The sequence below is a fragment of the Ostrea edulis genome, chromosome 2 (assembly GCF_947568905.1).
Source record: "Ostrea edulis chromosome 2, xbOstEdul1.1, whole genome shotgun sequence".
Lineage (NCBI taxonomy): Eukaryota > Metazoa > Mollusca > Bivalvia > Ostreida > Ostreidae > Ostrea > Ostrea edulis.
In genome coordinates this window covers 92,377,200-92,404,890 of record NC_079165.1, presented here as the reverse complement: position 1 = coordinate 92,404,890, position 27,691 = coordinate 92,377,200, and the positions used below count along the sequence as shown (strand labels likewise).

The window sequence follows — 27,691 nt, the reverse complement described above, 5'->3', positions numbered from 1 at the left end:
GCTTGGCTTGCAACTGCATTTAACCTTACATAAACTAAACTTTTCTTGTATTGATTTTCAATTGAATCATCTTATATTGAAGTCGGTCACACAATGAGATTATGTTTTTTTAAAATTGTGTTCATGTTAATTTTAGTAATGAGTTAACATCTCTGTCTGTAAATATGGATTTTGTCAATAAAATTGATAGATGAGTGTAATTCTTATACAGTATCAGTATGTGTAGAATTGATAGATGAGTGTAATTCTTATACAGTATCAGTGTGTTACAGGAATACGGAACATCAAACGGCCAATCACAGACCTCCCTCGTGTCAATGGACAAGTCCAAAGAAAAACCTATATCACTGTTAGCAGCAATTTTTATTCCAGTAAGTCGCCCAATCACATCGTCGGATACCCACGGCTGATCTCGTCTTGATGAGTAGAAGACGAGATCAGCCGTGGGTATCCGACGATGCTGAATCAAAGCAAACCAAAATCATAATTTCAGTCAGTTCACAACACTAAAACAAGTAGAGGCCAGGTGGCTGTATCGGTGATTTAAGATTCTCTGCTCATTTTGAGATGTCACCAGCTTTGAGTTGGAAGTGATACAGACCTTGACCTAGGTGGGGTACTTTTTATTTAGTTGTTCAGATTCTTTATCCTGTCAGTATCTACTGAGATGCTGGTCACCAGTATATAAGGACTCGTCTGAAAGACCCAAGACTTTACTTCTAATGTGAACTCTTGACTGAACCTATGCAACACTGTACATGTATATATTCGTTCTAAAAGCAGTAACTATTTTGTACACACTGTGTATATATTTGTTCTAAAAGCAATAACTATTTTGAGCTATCAAATCAAATTTTATTCACAATCTTTTTCTTTTTGTAAAAAAAAAACTTCTACAAGAAGTTTATGTATGGTATAAAAGAAAATTTCTAATATGAATATAGATATTACATTGATAATATGCTACAGCTGTGAAACCCATTTTCTTCGAAGACATTTTAATTCTGTTTGATGTCTATATACACGATGAGTATGTTCCATTACAGGGTGTGATAGAGTTTTCATTGTGCCTTTTCTTTGCCAAACTTGTTAGTTACACATTCCTGTTCTGGTTGCCAAAGTATATTCATGTGAAAGGTGGGTACCGCTGGGACACATATGGTCCAAAGATATAGTTGAACTTGGGTATCTCGAACACCAATATCGCAAATACCATGGGTATGTCAAAGTGATTCAGAAGTCCCAACCACTTATTCTTTAAGTATTTTACCCTCGATATCTCAAACCCTCAGATATCTCAAAGTTTTTTCTCGGTCCCATCGAGTTCGAGATAACGAGGTTTTACTTGTTTTCATTTCATTAGAAATGTGTTTAGTTATGTCCCTTGGTCTGTCATATTGTTAGTTATCTTCTAGTAACCAAGCATACATAGGAAACTTTGACTAAAGATCCATGTCGGATCAAGATGAATGTACTGTCTGATGCTTAAAAAAATGATAAGAAATCAGAAAATTCTGTTGGTCATAGAGGAAGTTGAATTCAGCTGATATAAAGAGGGATCTTCCTGAATTCAGCTGATATAAGAGGGATCTTCCTGAATTCAGCTGATATAAAGAGGGATCTTCCTGAATTCAACTGATGTAAGGGGGATCTTCCTGAATTCAGCTGATATAAGAGGGATCTTCCTGAATTCAGCTGATATAAAGACGGATCCTACTGATGGTGTTTTTAAATATTGTCTCACAAAATGGCTGACTCAGAGAATTAAATTTCAGTTTCTGTATGTTGTTTTATGGTCAATAGTAGAATATTTTACTCATGTAGAGACACCACTAGCTATAAGGTGAAGTGCCACAAATTTTGACTCCTGCATAACAGTTAGGGTTCTATGTTGTGCCAACACCTGCCATGATATGGGACCGCCGTTGTTAAGGTGATATCTAAAAGACCTGTGACCTTCTCTTCCTCTGCTGGGTGCTTGTTGAAAGAGCAGTCAATACCTATGTTAAAGGGACTGGTTCACGATTTTTGAAAAAAAAATTTTTTTTTCATTTGATGTTAAACATTAAAAATATAGCTCATTTTATGTTGACAGCCAAAATTTTAACCTCTTGAATGGAAGAATAAAAGCTATGTTTTATCCTTAACTCTGTGTTATGTAAACAAAGACTCGAGTCTTTTTATGTAAACAACCAAACCAGTAAAATATTAATTTTGTAATTTAAACCATCTTAATTTTGCATAGTCACAAATTTCGACTTTTAGATGACACATTTTACCTAAAGAATGTTTGAAATACGATAGATATTATAAACTTAGATTGATATTCATTCCTTTTGAAAATTTCGTAAACAATAACATATCGCAATCTTGTTTATAAAACAAATAATAAACTCTCTAAAATGAGCTTCTGTGATAATGTATAACCTTAATTTTTTTATGAAACCTTTTAAACACATTTGACAGTAGATTTTGATCATTAAAAGTTAAAAACAAGATTTTGGGGAAAATCATGAATCAGTCCCTTTAAACACAGCATTAGTATCAAAAATCAAACACAGGGTGCCCCTTCTTTTTACAAAGCGAGAACACTAGGTTATCACGACTGGTAATTAAATTTCAGTGCAGTGAAAAGTATATATTTGTCTTGATTTACTACTAAGTGAAAGTACAAGCGAAAAAGATATACGTGTATGTGTTAAATTTTCATTGTTAAAGAAAAATACTTTCATAATTGCTAATGTAGAGAACACGCTAGAATTCTTATTTAGTGAGTTTTTAATCGATAAATTTGAATATTAGAAATTAAGTGGCATGCTGATTTTGTGTGTTGAGATTTTATGTAACTTGGTTTTGAATTGTAGCCAATTATGATCCTGAGAGGGCTGCCGATATTTCCACGCTGTTTGATGTGGGAGGAATTTTTGGTGAGACTTTTTCTTGATTCATATGACACAAAGAAGAAGTGCTACTTTTTAAGACTAACAACAAAGTTTTGGGTTGCGAGTAAGTTGAAGTATCTCTTTGAAGGTGGCATCGTAGCGGGACTGTTTTCAGACTTCAGCGGTATGAGGGCCACCACATGCGTCATCATGCTGGTTATATCAGCACCTATAGTATGTAGTGTTTATACGTCTTTACCTTCCCATTGGATTCTAACTTATACATTGATTTGAATTTATTTCTGTTTCAGCTTTACATTTATAACTTGTATGGCAGTCTGAGTATCGGACATAGCATAGGTAAATATACTTCACTCCTTCATAACTATAAATACTCCTATTAAAATAGAGTATAGAAAGCTTATATGTTTGAGATTATATTCCTAAAATAAGCAAGCAATCAATATTTTAAGGAATTTGTGTTGTTTACAGAATGCAGACTATGCTAAAATACAGGCTGGTTATCTTAGTGAAACATTTTCCTGACCATGATTAAATTCAAGAAAAAAAATCCTAAATTGCAGATCATTTCAGCATGTCTAGTAACATGAACCGTACATGTATATTCCAAACAAAATAGATTTAAAACTACAGTCAATCATGAATTTATCTTTTTTACTGCAGGCTTGTCAATGTTGTGTGGGTTCTTTGTCAATGGTCCCTATGCTTTGATTACCACTGCTGTCAGTGCAGACTTAGGAACACACAAAATCCTGAGAGGAAATGCAAAAGCCTTATCAACAGTCACTGCCATCATCGATGGAACAGGAAGTATTGGTCAGTATCTAATAATGAAACCGGAAAAGGACATTTGTCTGTGTTAACTCCAGAGGAAATTGTAATCAATCAACAAAATTGATAATTCAGCTGACTGATTTTCAGTCATTATCGATCATCATTTTGTTACTAGCTTCTGATAATGTGAAACTCAAGGAAGAGAAATGCTTATGTTTAATGAATACCATTTTGAGGATTTTGCATTTATTATTTCAAAGCATTTTCTTGTGCCAATTATTGTAAATTATTCATCGAAGTCTGGATTAGATTTAGATGTAAAACACCGTTATATCAGATATATGGTTGTTAGAAAATTGCTGGTAATTATATAGAATACTTGTACATACAAACAATATTGATCTTTTCATTTGTTTATGTGTACTTTTGTTGGACTGTGTAGGAGCTGCCGTGGGCCCCCTGCTGGCTGGAGTGATTGAGTCTTCAGGCTGGAACAATGTCTTCTACATGCTGATCGCCTCTGATGTGATGGCTTTATTGGTAAGCTTGTATATTTCGTACCAGCGGGAACAGGATAAAGTACAGGAAAATCTAGAGGTCCTCCAAAAGTACATATCACATGATCTCAGTAACTCCTTCAGATTGTTTGTTAGATTCATTAGAAACCTGGACTGGTTTTCAAGTGTCTCCTATGGATTTGTGTTCTTTATGACTTTCATATTGTATTTGAATTTTGTGTATAATTCTTGACAACATAACAAATAGGGAATTGGAAGTTATTTATTCTGTTTATTTTAATGTAAGTTAATGCATGTAAGATATATGATCTGATCTGTGTGTTATCAATGACACGAGGGAACTTTAATGTATTTATTTTATTTATTTAATGATAATACTTGTTATCTTTATTGCTGCTGTGAATCTCATTTACACATTTTTTTTTATCACAGGCACATGTGGTCTTGATCCTGTATATCCCTCCCTCTCTCCAAAATATGAAAATCTGTGTATTCGTTTCTATGTCAGTGTTGTTTCACAATAACTATTGGTACATTAATCACAACCGAAGTGTTTCTCCATGACCAAGTGATAAATGACACATTTCATTGGTTTCATTGGTGTAATGTTTTGGTTGTGGTCAATTAGAGTGTTGAGAGACACAATGGTCATAACAATAAGTGTGTGAAACAACACAAATAAAAAAAAAGAAGAATTGAACTTTGGCAAAATATATATAAAATGTCTTACTGTTATGCCCTCTGGGCCCAAAATTGGAATAAACTTATCTTATCTATAAAGGACTGAATTCATGAACTGTGTAAGATGGCCCTAATTCTGCTAGTACTTTAAACTACACGTTATTTCAGCAAGAAATATTAAATTCTCAATGTTTGGCATCAATTACATAAATTTTCTGCCATTTCTTTAGATGAGCCAAAAGTCAGTATTTTTCAAGGCTTTTTCTCTTCAGGAATTGTGGGAGCCAAGTGGGAATCATGTATTCAAATGACTGTAAATTTTAATGTCACAAATGTATGTCTGAAAACAGCTTTTGTTCATGCATGGTGCCCATAAAATCTAGGCAAAAAAGTGTCCATGCCTAAAAAAAAGAATGATACTTTAGACCAATTTTCGTGGAGATTGTGAATAATTACAAACTTTGTTAAATCATATTCCACAATAGAAATCAGTATTGAGGACAGGAAATTTATTTTGTGACTCTTTCAACATGGATAATATTGACTTTTCCATTGAGGTATGCAACAAGTTGGGTCTTTCATGGGAGGAGGTGGGAGTTATACAATAGCCAGGTCTCCTCTGTGATTTGTACTGCATAATTTTAAATGTTTTACCATTCCGTCATGAGCTGTGATGTAAAATGTGCTGTTTTCTGCATTTTTTAAGATATGGAATTCACTAGTACAGTATAATGGGCAAATATGTTGATATTGGTGTTATGAGAAAATTTTATGCCTGTTTTATTTTTGCCCAAATCCTTTGTGGGTAAATTTAAAACTGGGCTGATTTAACAAGAGTTGTTTACCTCTAAAATTGCAATGAGACAAATTCATTGATTGGTTCACTAGGACAGAAATTTCCTGGGTAAAATATTGCGTAGTATATACTGTAAAAACAGGTCTTCATTTGTCACTTGATTTTCCATGATGAATAGCGCTATTAATTCTGTACAATCACTTGTGTTTTTTTCTCCATCTTTTTCATAAAAAAAACTGCATTAAGAGCTAGCTGGACACCTTTCACAGATTTCAGGTAGATAGATGTGGGCTCATTCTTTGGTTTTATGTTCTTCTATTTTGGCTGTTTGTCATTAAGGGGTGCCTTTCCTTAGATGACAAGCTGTAGCTCAAGATCTAGTCTTGTCTGGTGTCTGTCTGGTGTAAATTGAACCATCTCAATGTAGCGCTCTCGCTTCTCACTGCTCGATCCCCGTGGTCGGCAGTGCTTGTATTTGAGAGGGTATGGTGGCCTTCTGTTCAGGCACATGGGTTTCCTCCTAGCACCAACATCCGTGCATCAAAAAGGACCCCATTGGAGATAAGCTTTTGAGGTTTTATGGGTTATCCTTGATATTTATGTATGTGTGTATATACTAAATAAACATTGACTGTTCAGTTTCATCTTCTTAAGAACCACTGGGTGAATATTTCCAACAAACTTAAAATAAAACATCTTTTTGTAAAAGAGATTAAAGTTCATTTAAATGAAGGGACATTCCCCTTTAAGGGATTCCCCTTTAAGGTAACATCATGTATTGAAAAAATCTACTCAAGAACCACTAAACCAGAAAAGTCAAAACTTCCTTATCCTCTATAATGAAGATTCAAGTTTATTATATATGTATATAATGAAGATTCAAGTTTATTCAAACCAGGATAGGGGTCTAATGGACACAACTGGATTTAAAAGATCTTCATGCAAATTAACAAGAACATTTTTGAAATATCTTCTCAAGAATTCCAAAGGTGCAATATGTCAATATGCAAGAATTATCATAGAATGTATATAAATCTAGTTCGTTCTCACTATATTCCCAGGATTCTGGTTAGGCTACAAGAGCAATTTTAAATTTTAACATAAGAATATACATAGAATAATTCTATATGAAAGTCTTCTCATGAAGAACTACAGGGTTACAATATAATGTTGAATATCTACGTTAAACATGTAGTGCAGATATCAAGTTCTGTGAGCCCTGGGGGTCAGAGCAGTGCTGTCAGTTTATATGATAGAGTACAACTGTCAGGTGAGCGATGTGACCTATGGGCCTTCTACTAGTTTTAGTATTTCATCACGCTTATAATTTTCAGACTATACTTCACTATCTACAAACCTTTTGATTTTTTTTAATGGAAGATGAGAGAGATTTGGAATGAGCAAGACAGATGACTCTCATATTAAAGACAGCCAAATGACTCCATGGGGTGCTCATTTAACAATCCCAGTGTAATGATGACGGATGACTCTCCATGGAGTGCTCTGAGATTTGACATCCCCATTGTAATGATTCTATTGCACCATTTTCAAATCGGTTCTGATAGGTTTAATTGTTTACAGTGACATCTGATGTTTTAAGATATTCCCAAAATAGACGACTTGGTTCCATAAAATGGGCAAGCCAAAAGTGGCAGATTAATTTCGTATATCACCATTTATTACAAACTCACAGTTCTGCTAATTCCACTCAGCTAAACAGCTTGACTTCTGTAATATTCAGTCGGAGATCTCATCTCTACTCTCCTTATATCTCTGCTTCATGCCAGACTCACTGTACCAACCCTTCACTGGGAGACTCTAATTTTGTTCACTCTAATCACCTGATGTCTCTGCTTAACGCCAGACTCACTGTACCAACCCTTCACTGGGAGACCCTAATTTTGTTCACTGTACCAACCCTTCACTGGGAGACTCTAATTTTGTTCACTGTACCAAGCCTTCACTGGGAGACCCTAATTTTGTTCACTGTACCAACCCTTCACTGGGAGACTCTAATTTTGTTCACTGTACCAACCCTTCACTGGGAGACCCTAATTTTGTTCACTGTACCAAACCTTCACTGGGAGACTCTAATTTTGTTCAGGGAGAGGGAATGTTGTCTGTTCTTTTACCTTTTATGTAACATACATGCATGTATTGAATTTACACATAGTAACTTTTCTTTATGTGTGTGTAGGATGGACTGAATCTATAATACTATTGGGGCATTGCTTAGAATTCACTCTCTGCTTAGTTACACCAATGTTTAGACATATCGATATATTCAATGTTTAGACATATGATGTATATATTCAATTTTTAGACATATTATGCATGTATTAAATTTTTAGGCATATTTAATATGCATATATTCATTGTTTAGACATAGGGTTATCAAAGTTACATGTATTTTGGTGAATATTGGATGAGTAGAGTTTGAAAAATTTGCAAATTTTACAAACCCAATGTTACAAGTGCTGTGCCAATTAAATATTCACCAATATAAGTTCAATACCTTTATTATGTAGCTAAACTATATTTCAGTTGTTTTATGCTGATGATTTATTCATTTTCTCCTAAAATTAGAAACTGAAGCATTATTGGCATTATTATATAATTATCCAATATCACAGTTGCACATATTTCAACATTCATTTAAATGCATTAAATTGATTAATGTTTTCTGGTCTTTAACAGTAAATCAGGGTTCAAAGGTTATAAGAATTAATTGAGTATCAAAACTGCCTACCGGAGCTCACCGAAGGATAACTGATCTGAATTTTATTACAACTAAACATGCAATAACGATAACTCGTACTCGCAATGTTTCAGTGTGGATCATTTTATTTCATTAAAAGTTTGCATTCAATAATGGCCCAGGTATTCTCTAGAATATAGGAACAGTTTTACTAAAAAAATATTAGCTATATGATAATATGCATATACTTGTGGAGTACATTGTATATATAAAATTATTAGACAAATCATGGATATATTCAGAGTCAGACATATCATGGATATATTCAGTGTCAGACATATCATGGATATATTCAGAGTCAGACATATCATGGATATATTTAGAGTGTAGGCATATCAAAGCTATATTCGATATTTAGACATATCATGAATGTATTTAGAGTGTAGGCATATCAAAGCTATATTCGATATTTAGACATATCATGGATGTATTCAATGTTTAGGCATATTATGAATATATTGTGAATATATTCAGTGTTCAGACATATTATGAATATATTCAGCTTTTTACATACTAATTCCTTCGTTTTCCAGCTGAAACCAGATAACCGTCATTATACTGGCAATCATAATGAAGACTAACTCTCCGTGCTGTGACCTATTATCTATCATCTATCATGTGTATATTACACTGGCTCAAGTCCACCTTTGATATTTCAGTCTGTCTCATATGACAGCTGTTAGGGATCACAGTTTGACTTTACAGTGTATAACATTGTCTAATTCTATATTGATGCCACCAGCTCTTGTTTATATGTTCTCTCTATACCAGAACATGTTCACATGTTAGACACAATTTGACCTTTAGGCAATCGGAAAGGATTTGGTCCCATTTTTGGGATGGTCTTCAACTTCTTTAAAATTAACATAACATTATTATGTATTTTAAAAAGACATTTGCTACAAACAAAATTTATATATATTCCTATAATATTAGGAACTTAAAAATCCTCACTATATAACTCTAAACAAAGTTTTCCAATTGTGTATTTGAAAAATTGAGAAATCATTGTCAAAAATTTAATTCTACACTATCCACCACAAATAAGTATACACATTTATAAGCTTTTTACTCATTTTGGCATGAAATATACATGTATTCAGTATATGAAAAAGAGTTGAATTCACTGTGTATGACTTTCAATTTATAACGGTAAAATAATCAGTTAAGGGTACAACATCAATATATGTGAAACAATTGATGAACATTCAGTATTTTCAGCATAGTCTGTTAAATTGTGATATTGATTTATTTAAGGTGAAAAATCAAAGGATCTTATAAAATTACACATCAAATACACAATAATATGTATTGGTAATTAAAAATTTGAAACGGTTTCAAGTTGAGGTTTGCATAAAATCTCTTTAGAGAATTCAGAAAATTAAGTATTTTAACAAAAAATAAGGATATAAAAAGTTAAAAGCTTAATGTAATTTAATTATATGCAAGAATTATGTATTTTGCATCAAAAGATTTGTATCTATGATGTAACTCAATTTTTTCATGCGCAAGAAACTTATTTTGGTAAATGTATACTTATTTATGGTGGGCAGAGTATGCAGTGAAAATCATTGATTTTACTTACACAAACATACATCTAGTATCCGATTTCATCAATTTTGAAAGATATTTGTTTGTAGCAAGTGGCCTTGAATTTGTTTCCTGAAATAGAATGAAATTGTGTGCAATCGTGAACAAATGTTAAGCTGGTATACTGTGGAACACAGTTTCTCCGTGTAATACCCTGAGTTACACTGATGTTATAACAGAGTTTTCTCTTTGCCCACAGTTCTTGCTTCGCCTATTTTACAAAGAGATGGTCGCCTCATTTCGCAGAAGTCCTGATGTAAGTTAACCCCTCCAACTCGGGACTTGCTTGATCTCATTCTGGGAATTTCCCTTTTCCTGTGATACAAAGACGTTTTAAAGCAAAATGAATAACAGTATTTCTTGTGTAAATTTTAAGGTGGTAGAAAGTTGTTGTGAACACATTTATTTGGTTATTTTAACCACAGAAAAATCTAGCTTTACATTTGACTTACTCATCTTTATATAGAAATTTTTAATTTGAGTGCAGGGCATACAAACATGTACTTACAGTGTATAACCATACTTATATTCACTCATTCTTTCTGTATGTAAAACTATATATATGCAATTTTACTTGACCTTGAACAGTTTTATGCAAATTTTATCCTGCATAGTTTAGGTTTTATATATACATGTATGTATCCATTTTAAATTGTTGGAGTTTATGTCATTCCATTCTTGTTAAATTCCATGACATTTCAGTAATACATTTTACCTTTATCAGTAGACAATTTTAGTTATTTTAGTTTTATTATGTATTATTATGATCTAGGTTTGTCACAATTAATTCTAACCTCCAACTGTATCCTAAGGCAGTGGTTTATGGTGGGGGGTGGATTTAGGCCAAGTTTGTCAGAATTAATAGCAGTGTTTATAGTCATGGTCTGGTTATTTAGAGAGAATTATGTCCACAGCTTCATGTGGAGACGAAAATTGCAAGGTACACAAAATGCATTTTCTTTATCTAGGTTGAGTCTGTGTCATTAAATCTAAAGTTAGACATGTTTTTATGTGTTTAGTCACTTAAAATATTTTTATTTTGCCTGTTCTTTGTTAGTTACATATTAGAATTTTAACACCTGGCAGGGATTTTTTTTTTTTTTTAGAAATTTAGTTTCTGTTTATTTCATTTTAATTAAATTTATCCTTGCACTTGCAGAATTAAAATAAGATTTCCTTGCAGGTGAACCTTTGGATTACTTTCAATATGAATTGTATTCAGCATGGCATATGTATCTGTTTTCAAAGAATGTTTTCGGTATTCAAAAGAATTGTTTATAAAATAAATATGGCAATGTTTTTAAATGTCTCCGGTGTGCTGATTCTGAGGTGATGTGACGGTCAACATTTTATCTACCACACTATACTCAGGAGGTCAAAAGCAGCAGAGGGTAGGTTGTTTGGTTTGTTGGGGAAAGGGAGAAAACACATACATTGTAGGTACAAGGGAACTCTGTGAAGGAGATGGATACCTAAACAATTGTTATAGGATTTTGTAAAATTATTTGTAAATGTGTTAGTGTGCTAAAAACACCATACTGACCTCACAATTTCCCTACAAAGCCACCTTTATTTTTGCATTATTCATAAAATCTGTACTTGAAAATGGAATGGAAAAATATTACCCCAAAATTTAAATCCTTCAAAATCGTCTTTTTATTGATGCATTTCATCTTTTAATGACTGATTTACATGCATTGTTTTTGATGAAATAGTAGAAAAATCCTACGTAAACACAGCAAAGTCCTACTTCATTTGATGAGTCCAAAATCTTGTCGTATGGCCTGCACAGATGTCATTAAAACTGGACTACATATACAATATAATCTTGGTTGTATGCACAGATAGATTAAAAATTCCACGAGTGAATACTTCTGAGACAATCGTTACTCATGCTGAAATGGTTACCGTATAAATGCTTGCGAGATGTAGTTTGAGTTGGCCAATTTAGTACTCGCCAAGAGAACATTTTTGTGTTGAGAAGAGCTGAGCTTTTGGCAGAGATTTGTGCTGTAGATGTTTGACACAATCTGACTAAAGTACATATATAATATAATAATATAGGTCTGTACTTTTTTATATAATATAATAATATAGGTCTGTACTTTCTTATATAATATAATAATATAGGTCTGTACTTTATTATATAATATAATAATATAGGTCTGTACTTTATTATGTAATATAATAATATAGGTCTGTACTTTATTATATAATATAATAATATAGGTCTGTACTTTTTTATATAATATAATAATATAGGTCTGTACTTTAGTCAGATTGATGTTTTACATGATATCGTAGAAACTGCTTAAACAACGTATGTTAATCGATGTTGCAAATACGAAATCATAACATTGCACTTTATATATTTGCAATGGATTTAGATAAAATGTTCTATCGTTAAAATGAAAGATGTTTTGCAGAGTTTAGGGAACTTCACTCACTACAATGGAATGTGCTGAGTTTCTTAATGCACACGAATATTTAAAAGCAAGCAGCATAAAGTGCAGAAACATCGCCCTTGCCGTTATCAGGCTGATACATAAACAAGAAACAATTTTTTTTTAAAGTATGAAGGTGCAACATTGAAACCTCTGAGTTTGACGGACAATTTTTACACGACTGATAATAATTAAGGTTCAAGAAGTAAAAAGTCAACTCTTGCAATGAATGTGCAAATCTTTAATACCGATATAATCGCATAAACGGTGCGGGTTGAAAACTGAGGAGCTAGATTGGCAGACCACATATCAATTTGTCCAGAATATAACTATTTAAGAAGCCCGGAATTGAGCGGACAGACACGAGGACAATTATCTCTGAATGAGAGGGATAATCAAGGGGTGTCAGACGACCCACACCACCGCGATGATATGGATCCACACCCTCCTCATAACGACGGCAGTATACCCATTTTCTTGTAATTGATTCCCACGTCATTTCGCCTTACTTCAAGTGTGTAGCGGTCAGACGGGTCCGATCGCCGGTGGCCAGTCAGTTCAGTTGGTAGAGCACCTGATTAGAGATTCAGGGGCCCGAGTTTAAATCCTGGTCTGGTCTGTTGCATTTTCTCCCTTCCCTTTACATTTGTTGCCATTAACCACCCCTTGGATTTGCAGATGAAAGTCCCGCCAGTGGCAAAAAGAATCTGGGTTGTGTTTTCGAGAACGAAAACAATTTAAGGTGGGAGGAATGTAGCAGTCAGACGAATTAGATCGCCGATGGTCAGATAGCTCAGTTGGTTCAGGGGAGCCGGGTTCGAATCGAGGTCTGCTCGTTACATTTTCTCCCCTCCTGTCACAGTTGAAATGCAAACCACGAAGCAGACTAGCAATGTTCACGTTGTAAAATATATTTACATGTAGTAATGCATTCGAAATTACCCATGTTAAGTTTGCTGATGAATTTCCATCTCTAATATCATCTAAAGTAGCAGATGTTTCCGCTTTTGTCTGAAAAACAGTCCCCGATACGTGTGTACCAAGTTTTCTGGCCCACAGTTAATGTGCTGACAGACGGGGACCACAGTTAATGTGCTGGCAGACTGACCCACAGTTAATGTACTGACAGATGGACGGGCCCACAGTTAATGCGCTGACAGATGGACGGGCCCACAGTTAATGTGCAGACAGACGGGCCCAAAGTTAATGTGCTGACAAACAAGCTCACAGTTAATGTGCTGATAGACGGACAGACAGACGCACAGCGCCATGCCATAGTGCGATCAGTCAATGGCGGGCACATGAAAAGGTGCCAGTTCAATGGTTAGGAACAGTTATTGAACAGGAAAGCACATCCCTATTATTCACATTGGCTTCCATGACTTTTTTCCTGATTTTCCTACTGACGTTGATTTCCCCCACCCCTCTGGTATTTGTTAAAGAAATGGTGTACAGTGTAACATTTAGAAATCTCCATAAGAAATATATCACCTGTCAACCTACCAGCAAACGCCTAACAATGCAATACAAAAGTTTTTATGCAACGTTTACACAACATTATGAAAGGGAGCAAATACATAAAATAAAACGTATTTGTCAAACACTAACACACACACACACACACACACACACAACCCTCCGGGGGGGGGGGGGGGGGGGGGGGCAAATGAAATGTCTTCCATAAGGAATACATATACAAAATATTAAAATCCCACCTTAAAAGGTTCACCATTCAAAGGTTAATCAGGCGCATAGCTGCCTGTACACAAGTACGCAACTGGGTACACATCATTCATCATTTCAGATATAGAGGGAGACCTTTGTCGTTAATTTATATGTGCCTAAAATAACTGCATTATATAGTGCCGTTTATGATTTAATCAGTATCATAACCATTCAATGAAATGTAAAGTCCTTTTTGAATTTAAAATCATTAACATTATGTCGAATATGACTTTAATGTACATCATGTTCTGTGTGTACATGTAGAAGACGGATTAGGATATTGTTTGTCATCAGTAACATTACCGTAATCAGTCGAAAACAACTTTCAAAAATCGTAGAACGAATGTAAAGTCAGTCCTAATGTAAAGTCAGTCCTAAACTAAAGTTAGTCCTAGTGTAAAGTCAGTCCTAATGTAAAGTCAGTCCTAATGTAAAGTCAATCCTAGTGTAAAGTCAGTCCTAATGTAAAGTCAGTCTTAGTGTAAAGTCAGCCCTAATGTAAAGTCAGTCCTAGTGTAAAGTCAGTCCTAAACTAAAGTCAGTCCTAATGTAAAGTCAGCCCTAATGTAAAGTCAGTCCTAGTACACACAGTAGGCATGAAAAAACACTGTAGAAAATAGTTTTGTGAATTCTTTTTATTGGAAATTGACAAGAAACCCTGTTTCTATGCACAAAAATAGGTGATTTTAAGTGGAAAAACCCAGGTTCTTCTGGGGGCTTCGCCCCCTGTTCACCCCAGGACAATTGCCCTGAACCCACTGGGGACCTCAAAGGGTCCCCTGGACCACTTGCCATACTTTGCGTACACTTCATTTTTAGGTACATTGTATCTGGGTTATCTCTTCCACCAATAAAAAACTGGGCCCCACTAGATAACTGAAAAATTGTTGAGTGTGGCGGAAAACAGCAAATCAATCAATCATTTTTTCTGGCCTGTTAATGAATAAGATTAAAGTTTCGGACTGACATAATATGTCCGCCAATCTTCAATACGGGGGTATAATAGAAATTAACATAGAGACTAGAGCAAATTTTATCTGACCAAAATCTGTTTGTAGTATGTCATCGCCGTTAACTCCTCATATTTTGGACTTCTCCAAAACTACTTGGCGAAATTAGTGTCCCCTCCTAATTAATTAATTTTGGGTTTGCCTCAACCTCTGGGAGTCACCTCTCTCCCACCTCTGTCTTCATTGTCCTCCAAGGCAGTGCCCGACCTTTGCCCCGTTTCTCTCCCGTTTAAAAGTTGAAGTTATGCTAAAAGAAACATTCCGCTCAATGCAGTGCTCTAAATTGCTGAATGTTCTGGAGTGAACCCTTGATGAGTGCAGGCCCTGCCTTGATGGAATTGTTCTGTCTGAAGTTTTCATTCATTCTAAGTGTGGAAGAATCCTGTCGAGGACATAAGAGTATTGTATCTCGTAATTACATAATTACGAGATAATGGAATGGGAATTATTTTTCACATGATACAAATAGGCTTTCGTAGCATGTTGTTATAACTACAAATATGTCGTTCAGTACATATAGATGAAGAACTTATTGAATTTAAAAAGTTCTGTAATTGTTTATGAATATCGGCACTTAAACGTTTCCATACTATGCATTATGCTTGCACCATCGTATCGACATTGTGACTACAACGCAACCTTTTACCCCGTCGAATACGTTCTGGTCGCTACTACAGTGTGTGAGGTGTTAACAATCTAACGCTCTACCCTGTCGACATTGCAATCTTTATCATCCTAGTATTCCAGTTGACATTGTCAACAAAACCCTGTCAACATCATATCTACATCACATTTCCCTACCCTGTCAACATCATATCTACATCGCATTTCCCTACCCTGTCAACATCATATCTACATCGCATTCCCCTACCCTGTCAACATCATATCTACACCGCGCATTCCCCTACCCTGTCAACATCATATCTACATCACATTTCCCTACCCTGTCAACATCATATCTACATCACATTTCCCTACCCTGTCAACATCATATCTACATCGCATTTCCCTTACCCTGTCAACATCATATCTACATCACATTTCCCTACCCTGTCAACATCATATCTACATCGCACATTCCCCTACCTTGTCAACATCAGATCTACATCACATTCCCCTACCCTGTCGGCATAGAAACGTTGATAAGGTCCTGTCCACATTACAACCCTCTACCCTGAAGTACTGAAGACTTCGTACACATCACCGACACTTCAACATCTTTCAACATTGTAACTTTCTATTCCGTCGACTTCATAACGTTGTTGTTAGTCCGGTGGGAATCCGGGTTAGAATAGGTCCTCAGTACCCCTTGCTTGTTGTAGAAGGCGACTAAATGGGGCGGTCCTTCGGATGAGACCGCAAAAACCGAGGTCCCTTATCACAGCAGGTGTGGCACGATAAAGATCCCTCCCTGCTCAAAGGCCATAAGCGCCGAGCATAGGCCTAAATTTTGCAGCCCTTCACCGGCAGTGGTGACGTCTCCATATGAGTGAAATATTCTTGAGAGGGACGTTAAACAATATTCAATCAATCAATCATAACGTTGTTGTATACATCTTATCATCATATCAACATTATCATATTGACATTGTAACCCTGCAACCTCTCGAAAGTGTTTACATGGTTGGCATTGCAATGCTGGCATCATGTGCCTGTCTGCCTTGATCCTTTTTATGTACGATGAACATTGACGTCGCAATATCAACCATATCTGTGGGGGATATGTGTTCTATGAAGACTCCTCGTCGTCTTCAGGCCTCCCTATAAAATGCAACTCTCATATAAAGCAGCCATTTACAATAGTCTTGAATTGGGTCCTTGGTTTTAGTGTGCATACTCTACTTTTCTATGACCAGCTGTATTTTCGAGGTCTATATAATTGTAATCTGTGATCATTTTCACAAAAAATCTTACAACTAAGATAAAAATTTGTCCCTGCCTTCTACTCAATTGAGTGCAACTTAATCCGAGATTCCTCTGACTCTTAACCCCGCTTTTATTTTGTGACTTCTGCGGGGGAGAGTCAGAGCGGACTCCATATTGAAAAGTGGGAATTCAGCGACACCAGCTGGTGTCGCTGCTTTACCTACCTCTTACAACTTTATTTCGCGGACCCATCTTCCAAGACGCGAGGATTCAGTTATCGGAAGATTATTCTACAAATACATCATGATTAATACGATGCTATCGCCGTTTAAACGGCCCTAACACCGACAAATGGAGCATCACTTGAATTAGGTCGCCGCCTCGCCATTTGATTTCTTTGCGCATGACGTCAGCACATGTAAACACAAAATTCCATCGTTTAAACGGCGATAGCATCGTATTAATCATGATGTATTTGTAGAATAATCTTCCGATAACTGAATCCTCGCGTCTTGGAAGATGGGTCCGCGAAATAAAGTTGTAAGAGGTAGGTAAAGCAGCGACACCAGTTGGTGTTGCTGAATTCCCGCTTTTCAATATGGAGTCCGCTCTGACTCTCCCCCGCACATGTCAAATATAAAAGCAGGGGTAAGAGTCAGAGGAATCTCGGATTAAGTGCAACTATGCCCTGAGTAAGAATGCCAGTTTTCTGTCTTGTGTATATATACGTAAGGTTTGCTTATTTAGAAATATAAGAGTGGAGAATTTTAAATGAATTGCAGTGTTTCAAAATTTCATCTTAATCGTAAGATTTTTTGTGAAAACGGCCACTTTAGCTATTTTATACCAGTTTTTAAATAAAGGCACGCTCCTGACAAACAAATTGATGAAAGACGAAGATAACGAACAGTGACCAATCTCATAAATCCCACAAGGAATACAAAATAAAGAGTTGGGCAAACACGGACCCCTGGACATACCAGAGGAGGGATCAGGTGCCTAGAGGGAGTAAGCACCCCTGTTGACCGGTCACATCCGCCGTGAACCCTATGTCTTGTTCAGGTAAACGGAGTAATTCGTAGTCAAAACTAATGTGCCTAGAACGGCTTAACAATCGGTATGAAACACGTAAAACAGAAGCTGAAATCATCCCGTTTGTCATAAAGTTGAGTTATTTATTAGTTTGCCGTTATTATCCATTTTCAATCAAATATCTAAATTTGAAACAACATCGAAATTGATGTTTACAGGGATATATCGAATCGACACATGAATGGAAATGATTAATGTTAATATATAAAACGTCGTTGATATGTGTAGATTCCGAGTTGCAGCAAGAGATTTGTTTGCTTTTGAATAAACTCTGCTTCAAACAGGTCAGCTAACAATTTCCTTCTTGATGTTAGAGGGGACTCGGACTGCAATCTTGTATACATAGACTCAGTGATGAAAACCCTGCTGATTGCCTTTCGCGTTGTCCTCATGAAGGCAATGTCTCATCGGGTCATGAGGAAATGGATGAGATAAAATCAGCTACATTATTGTCAGATGCAATAGTTCAAAAGGTCAGTGGATTTTTTTTAGAAATGAACAGTGATCTAAATTCATTGAACTACAAACCGGTGAGGATATCGACATATTAGAGCTAAATGCCTTCGAAGCCAAAAACCATTAAATATTGTGTCTGTCCAAATTCTTACGAATGCATTCATTCAAAATATTTTGTTCACTTTTCATCGCCATACCTTGGTTTAAGTCACCCGTTATTTTTGTATTTGCTTACCTACCTACTATTGTTTTCAGTAGTGACGTACGTCTAATCTATATAATCTTACCTTATTGTAAAAAGTTAATATCAGGAGGGATATCACAAAATGCAATGAAGACTGGATTTTCTTCTGTCGATAATTTCAAACGAATAATAGCTATCCTGTATATTTTCTGCAACGGATAAACATTTCTATAAAATTGTACAAGTCGACGATATACATGTAACCAATTTCATTGGGGGTGGGGGGGGGGGGGTTGGGGGGTTGGGCACATTTACTGTGGTATATATTAATTATCTCTATTCAGTTCACATTGGAATGTTAAATACAATATAGATTCAAATACTTCAGTAAATGTATATAATAGCAATCTAAATTAAAGACAAGGTTGATGGGAAGTAGAGCGTTAAAACAAAGTCTACAAGTATTTTTAAAAGTGGTTTGGCCTACATATATCAAGTAAAGTTCAATTTTTAGTTGCGTAATTATAGGCTGTCCTGACCGTAGATTGTATCAAATATCTAAGTCTGAACTGAATTAATTAACGTAGTACTAGGTATGTTTCCTACTCGCTGTCACTGACAAGCAGTCTACTATTTTCGTCCATTTGGTGACAGCTGAATATGTGGTTGACCCGGGCAACTGTTTCAAACTGTGGCAGGTATTTCTTAAAAAGAGTTTTCTTTTTCTTTACATAATAGAAACTCATATCCATCCACGACTAAACAAAAAAAAAATTATAATAGGGATCGTAATTTGAACCAATCGAAAAATAAAAAGAATATAACTACAAAAATGAATTTAAAAAAGAAAGAAAGAAAAAAAAAAACACCCCGCAAAACATAATTTAAAAAACAAAATGATTTGAAATACGACAGAGGACATGCAGGAACTTCTTAAAAACAGTTTTCTGTTGGTATTACTTGTCTGTGTTACAATTACGTTTTTTAAACATTTGAAAAACGTGTGTACAATCCCATGTAATATCACGACAAAATATGTTTGAAGTTTGCATGTGATAATGCATGATATATATGCATAGCAATACATATGATAAATATAAAATTGTTATTGTTCCCCTCTGTAAATAAACGAAAACTGAGTGTATTACACTGTTGAACACTGAGTGTTATACGTATGACAGGACAGGAATGCACTTTTTAAAAAAAGTCTTCTTTTAGATCCGCCACCGACCCCAAGGAATTCTGGTCGGCAGAAAATATTCCATCACACGCGTTTTCATTATACTCCTCCAATCGTGTGTGCCGGAACTCGTGAACTTATTGGTAAAGAAGGGGACGTGTATTTCCCTATAAATTTCTGTGCCTAACTACGGGATTTATTATTTTCAGTATATAATTTATGGTCTTGCAATATATCACATTTGTTAATCGATAAGATAGGACAACAAATATTTCCTTTGAATATTCTTAGGGATAGTTTTACCCTCGGTGCACCTCTTTCATACTCCGTATTCAAGCATTGATAGAAAACATGTTAATTTACATAAAGCAGTCCTTTATCTGTACCGTAACCCGTCTGGAGGATAAAAAGCACGTTGTCTGCAAACGAATTTGGATACACAGGTAAGGGAACGTGACGAGTGCTAAAGGTAACTTGTTAAATATTGAAAACTTTGCGCAATATTTAAAATCATGCGATTTTATTTTTACTTATTAAATTTGATATCATTGATTATTTGTTTTAAAAAAGAATTTATTTTTTTCATTTTAAATCATTGTATTTTTACACAAGTAGCAGAAAATACTGCCTATATAGGTTTTGTTCCATGCATTGTTATTCACATTTGCTGACATGGCTATTTATAAATCGATGTCCGATAGTTTACTCATCTTTTTATTTTATTTTATTTTTTTTTTTTTTTTACATCCTGTGCTTAATCGTTACAACAGACGAACACGGACGTAATTTTATTTCCCCAATTTTAATTTTCGTACTGAAGATATGTTCAGATGTGCATGCTTGATATTTTTATTGAATAATTAAATCAATTGTTAATTTTTTTCATTTTAACGCAAGAGGGTAATTTCCGATGATGAATTTACATGAACACATATGTACGCACATTTGTTGTCTTGCGGGTGTTTTTTGTTGTTGTTGCTGGGGTTTTTTTTGTTGGTTTTTTGTTTTGTTTTGTTTTTTTGTTATTCGGAATTAATTTACCGTATTAATCAATTAAGAATGATATTATTTTTAAAAATAAAAATATTCTATCCCTTTGAGTTTGGAAGCATACTAGTACTTTTTGCCAGAAATATAAAGACATATCAAGATATCTCGTATATAATAATTCTTATTCTCGGGAGTTATTTGTAAATCAAGATACCGCCAGCTGCTCGGGGCATACAGAGGTCAGCGGCTAATTTGTTGTGTACATGAAGAGCCTTATTTCTGTCATAATTTGATCGCAGACATTTCCTTGCAGAGGTCGAGGCTTTGTGAATACGTAACTTCTAGTGCAATCTCCGTAATGTCATGACATTGCATGCGATGTTGGTGTACATAAATTAAACTGCCCTGACTTCAGAATGCTTAGTGTGAGAGTGATCAGTCGCTGGATGGGAGTATACGGGGAACAAATCCAGGCATTGGTTCTAGTCTGGTAGTCCGTGTTAAATTATTTACCACGTCAAAGAAAATCAATGTCATCTGGTATTATTTTTATGCATATAATTGCACGGGTAGTTGGATTTTGTCGAGTCAGTGCAATAGTAATGGCTTAATTAACCGTACCTTTAGTTAATTTTTGGCTTATCTCTCCCCATGCGATCAGAAGTTTAAAGTTCTTAACTTAGCATAAAGTACCCTAACGTGTTAATTTTACGCTGTTTGTATTTCATTTGATTTTCCATTAACATTTGGCTCGTTCTCAATGTGTACAAAGATCAACCACTTTTAAGCCTGATGAAAGTAACGATAACTTGGTATTATATATTCTTTGGAACCGTATTTTAATCTTGAAATTGCACCCTAACAACAACTCGTTTTCAGTGTGCGCGTTGGGTAGTATTTATGTTGATTGTTAGATATTTATGCTGATTGTTAGATATTAGTATTTATGTTGACTTGTTAGATATTCATGTTGACTTGTTAGATATTCATGTTGACTTGTTAGATATTCATGTTGACTTGTTAGATAGCTATGTTGACTTGTTAGATATTTGTGTCGACTTGTCAGATGATTTTCTTCACATGTCAAATGATAAATAAACAGTTTTTGAAATTTTTTACTAACAAGTAGGTCCTACGCGGGAAAAGGTTTTGCGGGACCCATTCATTTCTAGCAGGACTCGTACATTTTCCGCGAGGGTCCGGGTTAGAATAGGTACTCAGTACCCCTTGCTTGTCGAGAGGGACGTTAAACAATATGGACCTACATACAATCAATCATACATTTCTAGCAGGACCCACAAAACCCCACACAATTTATGAATCATGTTAAACAATTTGCTGAATCGCATGTTAACATCTTCATTGTTATTATACACATATGCATTCTCTTTCAAAAACCAACCACACCGGTCCCCTAGCTGCTGAACAATACGCCAGGACCGCATTTCTTTTTCATAATCCGGTCTTTTATCCCGTTCGTCATTTCCAATATCGAAATCCTTCCTTTTGTAGTAAGTAGGCTTTAAGAGTGAACTATTTAATCAATGAACTATTTAATTAATGAACTATTTAATTGGCCAGTTAAACACCACGCCGTCATCGGTGAACTAAATCGGAATCTATTACGTTGAATACAAATTCTCAAAATAAATGAAAAGAACGAGGAAAAATTTGGCGGCCCTAGAATCGACAATGATAAGAATTTTGGCGATCTATATCAAAAAAAATATCCGTCAGATCCGACGGTTTTCAAAAACTCTGGTCAAAATGCTTTCATGCTCAAAATGTGCCCTCCATAATGGTGATCTGACAAGTCGACGTAATTATCTGACAAGCCTAACGTTAACCAAGGTCATCATATTGACTTGTCTAATGATTATGTTGACTTGCCAGAAAATTGACTTGTCATATATTGAGACGGAAAGTAGATGTCGACAAAGGGCATCAACATATCGGAATTAAAAGATGATGAGATAGTATGAAATGATTGTTTAACAAGTCGACATAATCATCTGATAAGTTGATATAATTAACTTACAAGTCTACATAATTATATGACAAGTGATGGCAGAAATATGCCACCATACTATTCCTTTAAACAATTACGTATGTGGTAAAGGGGAGGGGCCTGAAGAGAGCTCGGGGAGACGAAAAGGGGCAGGAGAAGAAAGAGGTGGATCCTCCTGTTCACATACGCACGCGCGCGTTTGGACGTGCGGAATTTGTAATTTTCTGTCGGATAAGTTTTCTGGTATGATGTTATTTATGATCACGATTGGTCTTTCCTTTTAGTACTAAGGCAACATAAAGCCAATTACATCGTTCTTTATGACAACCTCCAACCCCCCCCCCCCCCCCCCCCCAACCCCCAAGGATTCAAGGATTTACGTCTAAAACCATTAAGTGATCCACCTTTTCTTTGTACATATCGTCCGACTTCGCTTTTCTTTATCTCAGTAAGATCCTTTCAAACATTTCTTACATCTTAGATCTGAATAAGAAGGTTACAAGATGGCGTCCGAAAAGACGAGAGTCGCTGTGATCGGGGCTGGTCCAGCTGGGCTGTGCACACTCAAGCACCTGGCACTGAGCTCGAACAAGTACGACGTCGTGGCCTTTGAACGGAACTTCTGGCCTGGTGGATTGTGGGTGTACACCGATTTGACTGGGAAGGATGAATACGGCGTACCTATCCACTCAGCCATGTACAAAAAGCTAAAGTAAGCGATCAAAACTTGTCAAAATTACATTAAAATATAATGCATTGCCAAACCGCTGGTAACCAAAACCACCTCAATTGTAAATTGTCAAATGTAAAATCTTTATTAGGACGAACTTACCGAAGGAGCTGCAGGAATTCCCGGGATTCCCGTACCCCAAGGAGTTGAACTCCTACATCTCCAGAAAACAGTGTCTGGAGTACCTGAACAACTTCACAGACCATTTCGACATTCGCAAAAACATCAAGGTGAGAGATACTTACAAAGCACTAAAACGTACTACTGTAGCCAGTAGCTGTGTCTCTAGGGAGGGATAGTTCAGCACTTGGGATGGTAGAAGAGCTGTCGGGTTCATTCTGTTGGTTTGGTTGACATTAATAATCATCTGAATGGTGGTTGGTGTACTCGGAGACATAAAGTGGGTCTCGTGACATTTTGTGACGTTTCATCGTGCTTCATTGGTGGACGGCGTTCTTAATGTTGGGTGGTTTTGTCAATGAAGAAAACTGGTTTTAGTTTGTGAGCTGGAAGAATTTGGAGTGTTTTCATTTCAATATTCGGAACATCAAATGTACTTACAATACCTTTGGAGTACCTTTGTGTTTAACATAAGTAGTTGTATATGTATTAATATCAACATGATCAAGGCTAATTAAATTGCTTGTGCAATTATTTAAAAGTTGAAGTTTTGCACAAATTTTCAGATACATGCATGTCTTTGGGATGTATCAAGACATGGTACTCTGGAAAAAAAAAAAGAAACTTGCATTGACCGATGGTTTTTATTAATTCATGACATAATGTATTTAAATTGATAATTAATTTATCTTATCAGGTAATTTTGCTTCATTTTATTGAAATCATGTATATGTAGACCTTTTCAATATCAATCCTTGCAGAAGAAAACGAGAATAATTAAACGAATCGATAGTTTTTTTTTTAAAAAAAAAATATTTAGGGAGAATTATATATACCATCCTTTTGAAATACCAACGAAACAGACAAATGTCAATTGTCATCGCATTTGGACCTTTGGTTGCCATGGTATTACCCCATTTCGCCATACAGCTAATGTCCCACAATTTCCCCATTTCGCCTTTAGTAAAATAATATGGATCCCCCCCATTTCGCCACACCCCATGACCTTCTGAACTGCCAAGGACAAGAACTCGAAGTTTTATATGGGTACTATTTTTTTATTTCATGAAAACTAAAACGATGAAGCCCACTTACAAAATAAAGATAAGAAAATAGAGAAATGAAAGAAATAAGAATACTTTTTTTTTCTCGAAAGTAACCCGATTTCGAATCGTGTATCATCGTGCTGGAGTTTTCGAAGAGAAACGATCAATGCTCATAAAAAAAAGCCCACCCACCTTAAGTTCGACCTCTTGTGCGTTATGGCAGTTCAGAAGCTACAACATGGTTTCCACATCGCCAGGTCCCTCTCTTGACCCCGGAAAAGGTCTAGATCTCGCCCACACTGTGGGCTGATAATGATGTATCAGAGATTTGTTATTCAGACCAATACGCTTGTCCGAGAAGTCAGTCCAATCAGCACGACTGACAAAGTGCAATGGAGCGTGAGATACTCCGATATACGTAAACTAGGGGAGACCAGTGAGGAGATCTTTGACGCTGTGTTTGTCTGTAATGGGTATGTATAACCGCCCATTCAACACGATTGCAAATAACTGACACGTAACTGACAATAGCCTGAGAGGAAACCGAAATTGGAGACTAAGTCTTCACTAACTTTAAATACATTTGGCTGCACTCACTTTCCTTTCAGAGAAATCATTGTAAATTTAAAGATTCTGAAACCGTCAATATAGGTAGATGATTTTGCAATCAGCACTTGGAATGAGCGGTTTGTGTATGTTACACTTTGTCATCCGAAAATGTTATTATAAAAATATCTATAGACTGATTGCTCTGAAGTCCAATTCTTTTCTAAGATGTCCAGGCAAAGAATCCCAAGTTTACACGATTCATCTTACACAGTATCTTGTTCCCACCATTGATGTCACCGTAATGGAAAAAAATATCTCTGTTGATTATAGAGTTGATTTGATTTACAGCATCACCAATGTAAAGGCAATATATTATGAATCTTGAAAGCTGAGACCTAGACATATAATCTTTATCCATATCAATGATAATCATTCATGGGTACTGTTGGGATATTGATTACGAGTAGCACGTCATGCAACAAATGATAAGTTAATTGATTGGGGGGGGGGGGGGTGTTCCGGAAAGGTTAACTTCATGATATGGAAAATACAAAATTGCAAATGTTCAGCTGTTTTGAAATACAGTCTGTATATATAGATTTCTTTTGTGTGCCCAGTTATTACCACTATTTAACAACATGATTACCTCAAAGATCTCTCAGAGTAGTACGGTGTATCTTATCGTATTACATAGTCCATAAATCCACACGAGCATTTACTGAAATTAGTTTGTCCACCACTGTAGATGTGAATCAATGAAACCGAGCAACTGGTCAATAGTAATGTGTTTTTCACACTATATTGAATTTCTCTGTATATAATCTAATGCTATATCATATGATATTTGTAGACACGACTCAAAACCGAACATTCCTGATATAGCTGACATGGATAAGTTCTGCGGTAAGATTCTACATAGCAGAGATTATCGTCACGTGGAGTCATTTACCAATCAGAAAGTGGCTGTGCTCGGTATGCATTACTCGGGGGAAGATATCGCCATTCAGATCTCGACCAAAGCAAAACGAGTACGTAAGCATAGGTTATTTTACAAATGAAAATCAAATTTCAATTCTTCAAACATGGTTAAACTTTTCTAAATGAAACCCGCCTTTTTATAGTATAAAATTGATTAAGAAATCCATATATTGTATACGAAAGTCAATACACGGTGAATAACGATATGATAATTTTTGAAGGTTTATGCATGTCATAGAAGAAAGACAATGTCCCCATCATTTCCTGATGATATTATCCAAAAACCATCCATTGTACGCATGACAGAAACAACAGCCGTGTTTACCGACGGCACGGAAGCGGAAGTCGATTCCGTCATATTCTGCACAGGGTACAAATACAGCTTCCCCTTCTTACAAGAGGGACTGGTCAGTACAGAGAATGAGAGGGTCACCCCGCTTTATAAACACATGGTCCACATCGAGTATCCCAGTCTGATCTTTGTGGGAATTCCAAAACAGTGGAACCATTTCCCGCAAATCCACAACCAGTCCAAAGTTGCTGTAGCCGTGTTGGAGGGAAGGGCACCACTTCCGTCGAAAGAAGAAATGAAGCGCGAGAGTGACCAGGAATACCAAGATCTTTTGAACGCAGGAAAACCCGTGACGTACTACCATTTCTTTGGAGATGAGGATCGTCAATGGCGCTTTAACAAAGAAATGGCAGATTGGGCTGGGATCGAACCCCTCCCCCCAGTGATGGAGAAGTTGAATGACTATGTAATGCTGGAGAGGTTTAATAACCTGCTGGGCTTCAACTCGCTGAACTATGAAGTCACTGGAAATGATTCATTCAAAGTTCTAAACAAGTGAATTTTAGCATGAACAAAATGACATTTGTTAATTGTTTTCCCATTTTAACAGTCCATGAATAGCATGGAAATTGTTAATTGTTGTTTTTTCGTCTATTTGTGGTTTAACACTCGATCAGTTCATTTACAATTTTAACAATAAAATATCGTTTTAGAGTTTTCCATGTGTGAATACATTTCAGAATTATTTTCTCCAGTATTCGAAAGGTTCTTTTATGGAAAAAGTGAAGATAACGAACAGAGATCAGTGTCATAAATCGTATAAAGAATACAATGTTAGAGTAAGTTAAATAGGAGATCCCCGGATACATCAGAGGCGGATCAAGGTTCCTAGGAGAGTAAGCATCCTCTATCGACCTGTCACACCCGCATATGAACACTATATGTATATTGATCAAGTAAACGTAGTAATCAATATGATAGTCAAAATCATTCAGTAAGCA

At 35.8% G+C, this 27,691-nt stretch overlaps 2 protein-coding genes and 1 long non-coding RNA gene across 13 annotated transcripts in view; 2 read left to right on the top strand and 1 right to left on the bottom strand.

Annotated features, from left to right (window-relative positions):
• Nucleotides 1-11,319, top strand: part of LOC125678436 (glucose-6-phosphate exchanger SLC37A2-like) — a 31,647-nt gene extending 20,328 nt beyond the window's left edge. For 6 of the 9 annotated variants that reach the window (XR_008800278.1, XR_008800275.1, XR_008800276.1 and 3 more), the window contains 8 exons: nucleotides 273-371; nucleotides 1,047-1,137; nucleotides 2,865-2,927; nucleotides 3,031-3,116; nucleotides 3,194-3,242; nucleotides 3,567-3,719; nucleotides 4,120-5,948; nucleotides 10,220-11,319. Coding sequence is in view for 3 of the 9 variants with exons in the window: in XM_048916891.2 (XP_048772848.1) it covers nucleotides 273-371; nucleotides 1,047-1,137; nucleotides 2,865-2,927; nucleotides 3,031-3,116; nucleotides 3,194-3,242; nucleotides 3,567-3,719; nucleotides 4,120-4,217; nucleotides 10,220-10,285 (705 nt within the window). In the remaining 6 variants the exon portion in view is untranslated. The remainder of the gene's footprint in view (nucleotides 1-272; nucleotides 372-1,046; nucleotides 1,138-2,864; nucleotides 2,928-3,030; nucleotides 3,117-3,193; nucleotides 3,243-3,566; nucleotides 3,720-4,119; nucleotides 5,949-10,219) is intronic. The other 3 variants (XM_048916891.2, XM_056155509.1, XM_048916894.2) reach the window with 2 other exon arrangements.
• LOC130051979 (uncharacterized) lies at nucleotides 7,539-7,887 on the bottom strand. The gene is made up of 2 exons (XR_008800279.1): nucleotides 7,637-7,887; nucleotides 7,539-7,596 (listed from the first exon to the last, which is right to left on the bottom strand). It is a non-coding gene; the product is annotated as an uncharacterized LOC130051979 (long non-coding RNA).
• An 8,397-nt stretch (nucleotides 11,320-19,716) lies between the features above and the next one.
• Nucleotides 19,717-27,407, top strand: LOC125678441 (uncharacterized). 3 transcript variants are annotated; one of them, XM_056155508.1, is made up of 6 exons: nucleotides 19,717-20,446; nucleotides 23,457-23,687; nucleotides 23,797-23,935; nucleotides 25,211-25,344; nucleotides 26,271-26,448; nucleotides 26,620-27,407. In XM_056155508.1, exons 2-6 carry the CDS (start codon nucleotides 23,479-23,481, stop codon nucleotides 27,247-27,249), a joined length of 1,290 nt encoding a protein of 429 aa, XP_056011483.1. In that variant the 5' UTR covers nucleotides 19,717-20,446; nucleotides 23,457-23,478; the 3' UTR covers nucleotides 27,250-27,407. The 3 variants fall into 3 exon arrangements, with proteins under 3 accessions (XP_056011483.1, XP_048772865.1, XP_048772866.1); XM_048916908.2 differs by having other exon boundaries at nucleotides 19,719-20,420; XM_048916909.2 differs by lacking the exon at nucleotides 19,717-20,446 and adding an exon at nucleotides 23,077-23,218.
• The last annotated feature ends 284 nt before the right edge of the window (nucleotides 27,408-27,691 follow it).

Excerpts from the sequence above, each read along its gene's own strand:
- LOC125678441 (XM_056155508.1), top strand. The coding sequence starts at position 23,479 with ATGGCGTCCGAAAAGACGAGAGTCGCTGTGATCGGGGCTGGTCCAGCT. Across the intron at positions 23,936-25,210 it reads ACATTCGCAAAAACATCAAG|ACCAATACGCTTGTCCGAGA; the intron begins GTGAGAGATACT and ends TTTGTTATTCAG. Across the intron at positions 26,449-26,619 it reads TCTCGACCAAAGCAAAACGA|GTTTATGCATGTCATAGAAG; the intron begins GTACGTAAGCAT and ends TAATTTTTGAAG.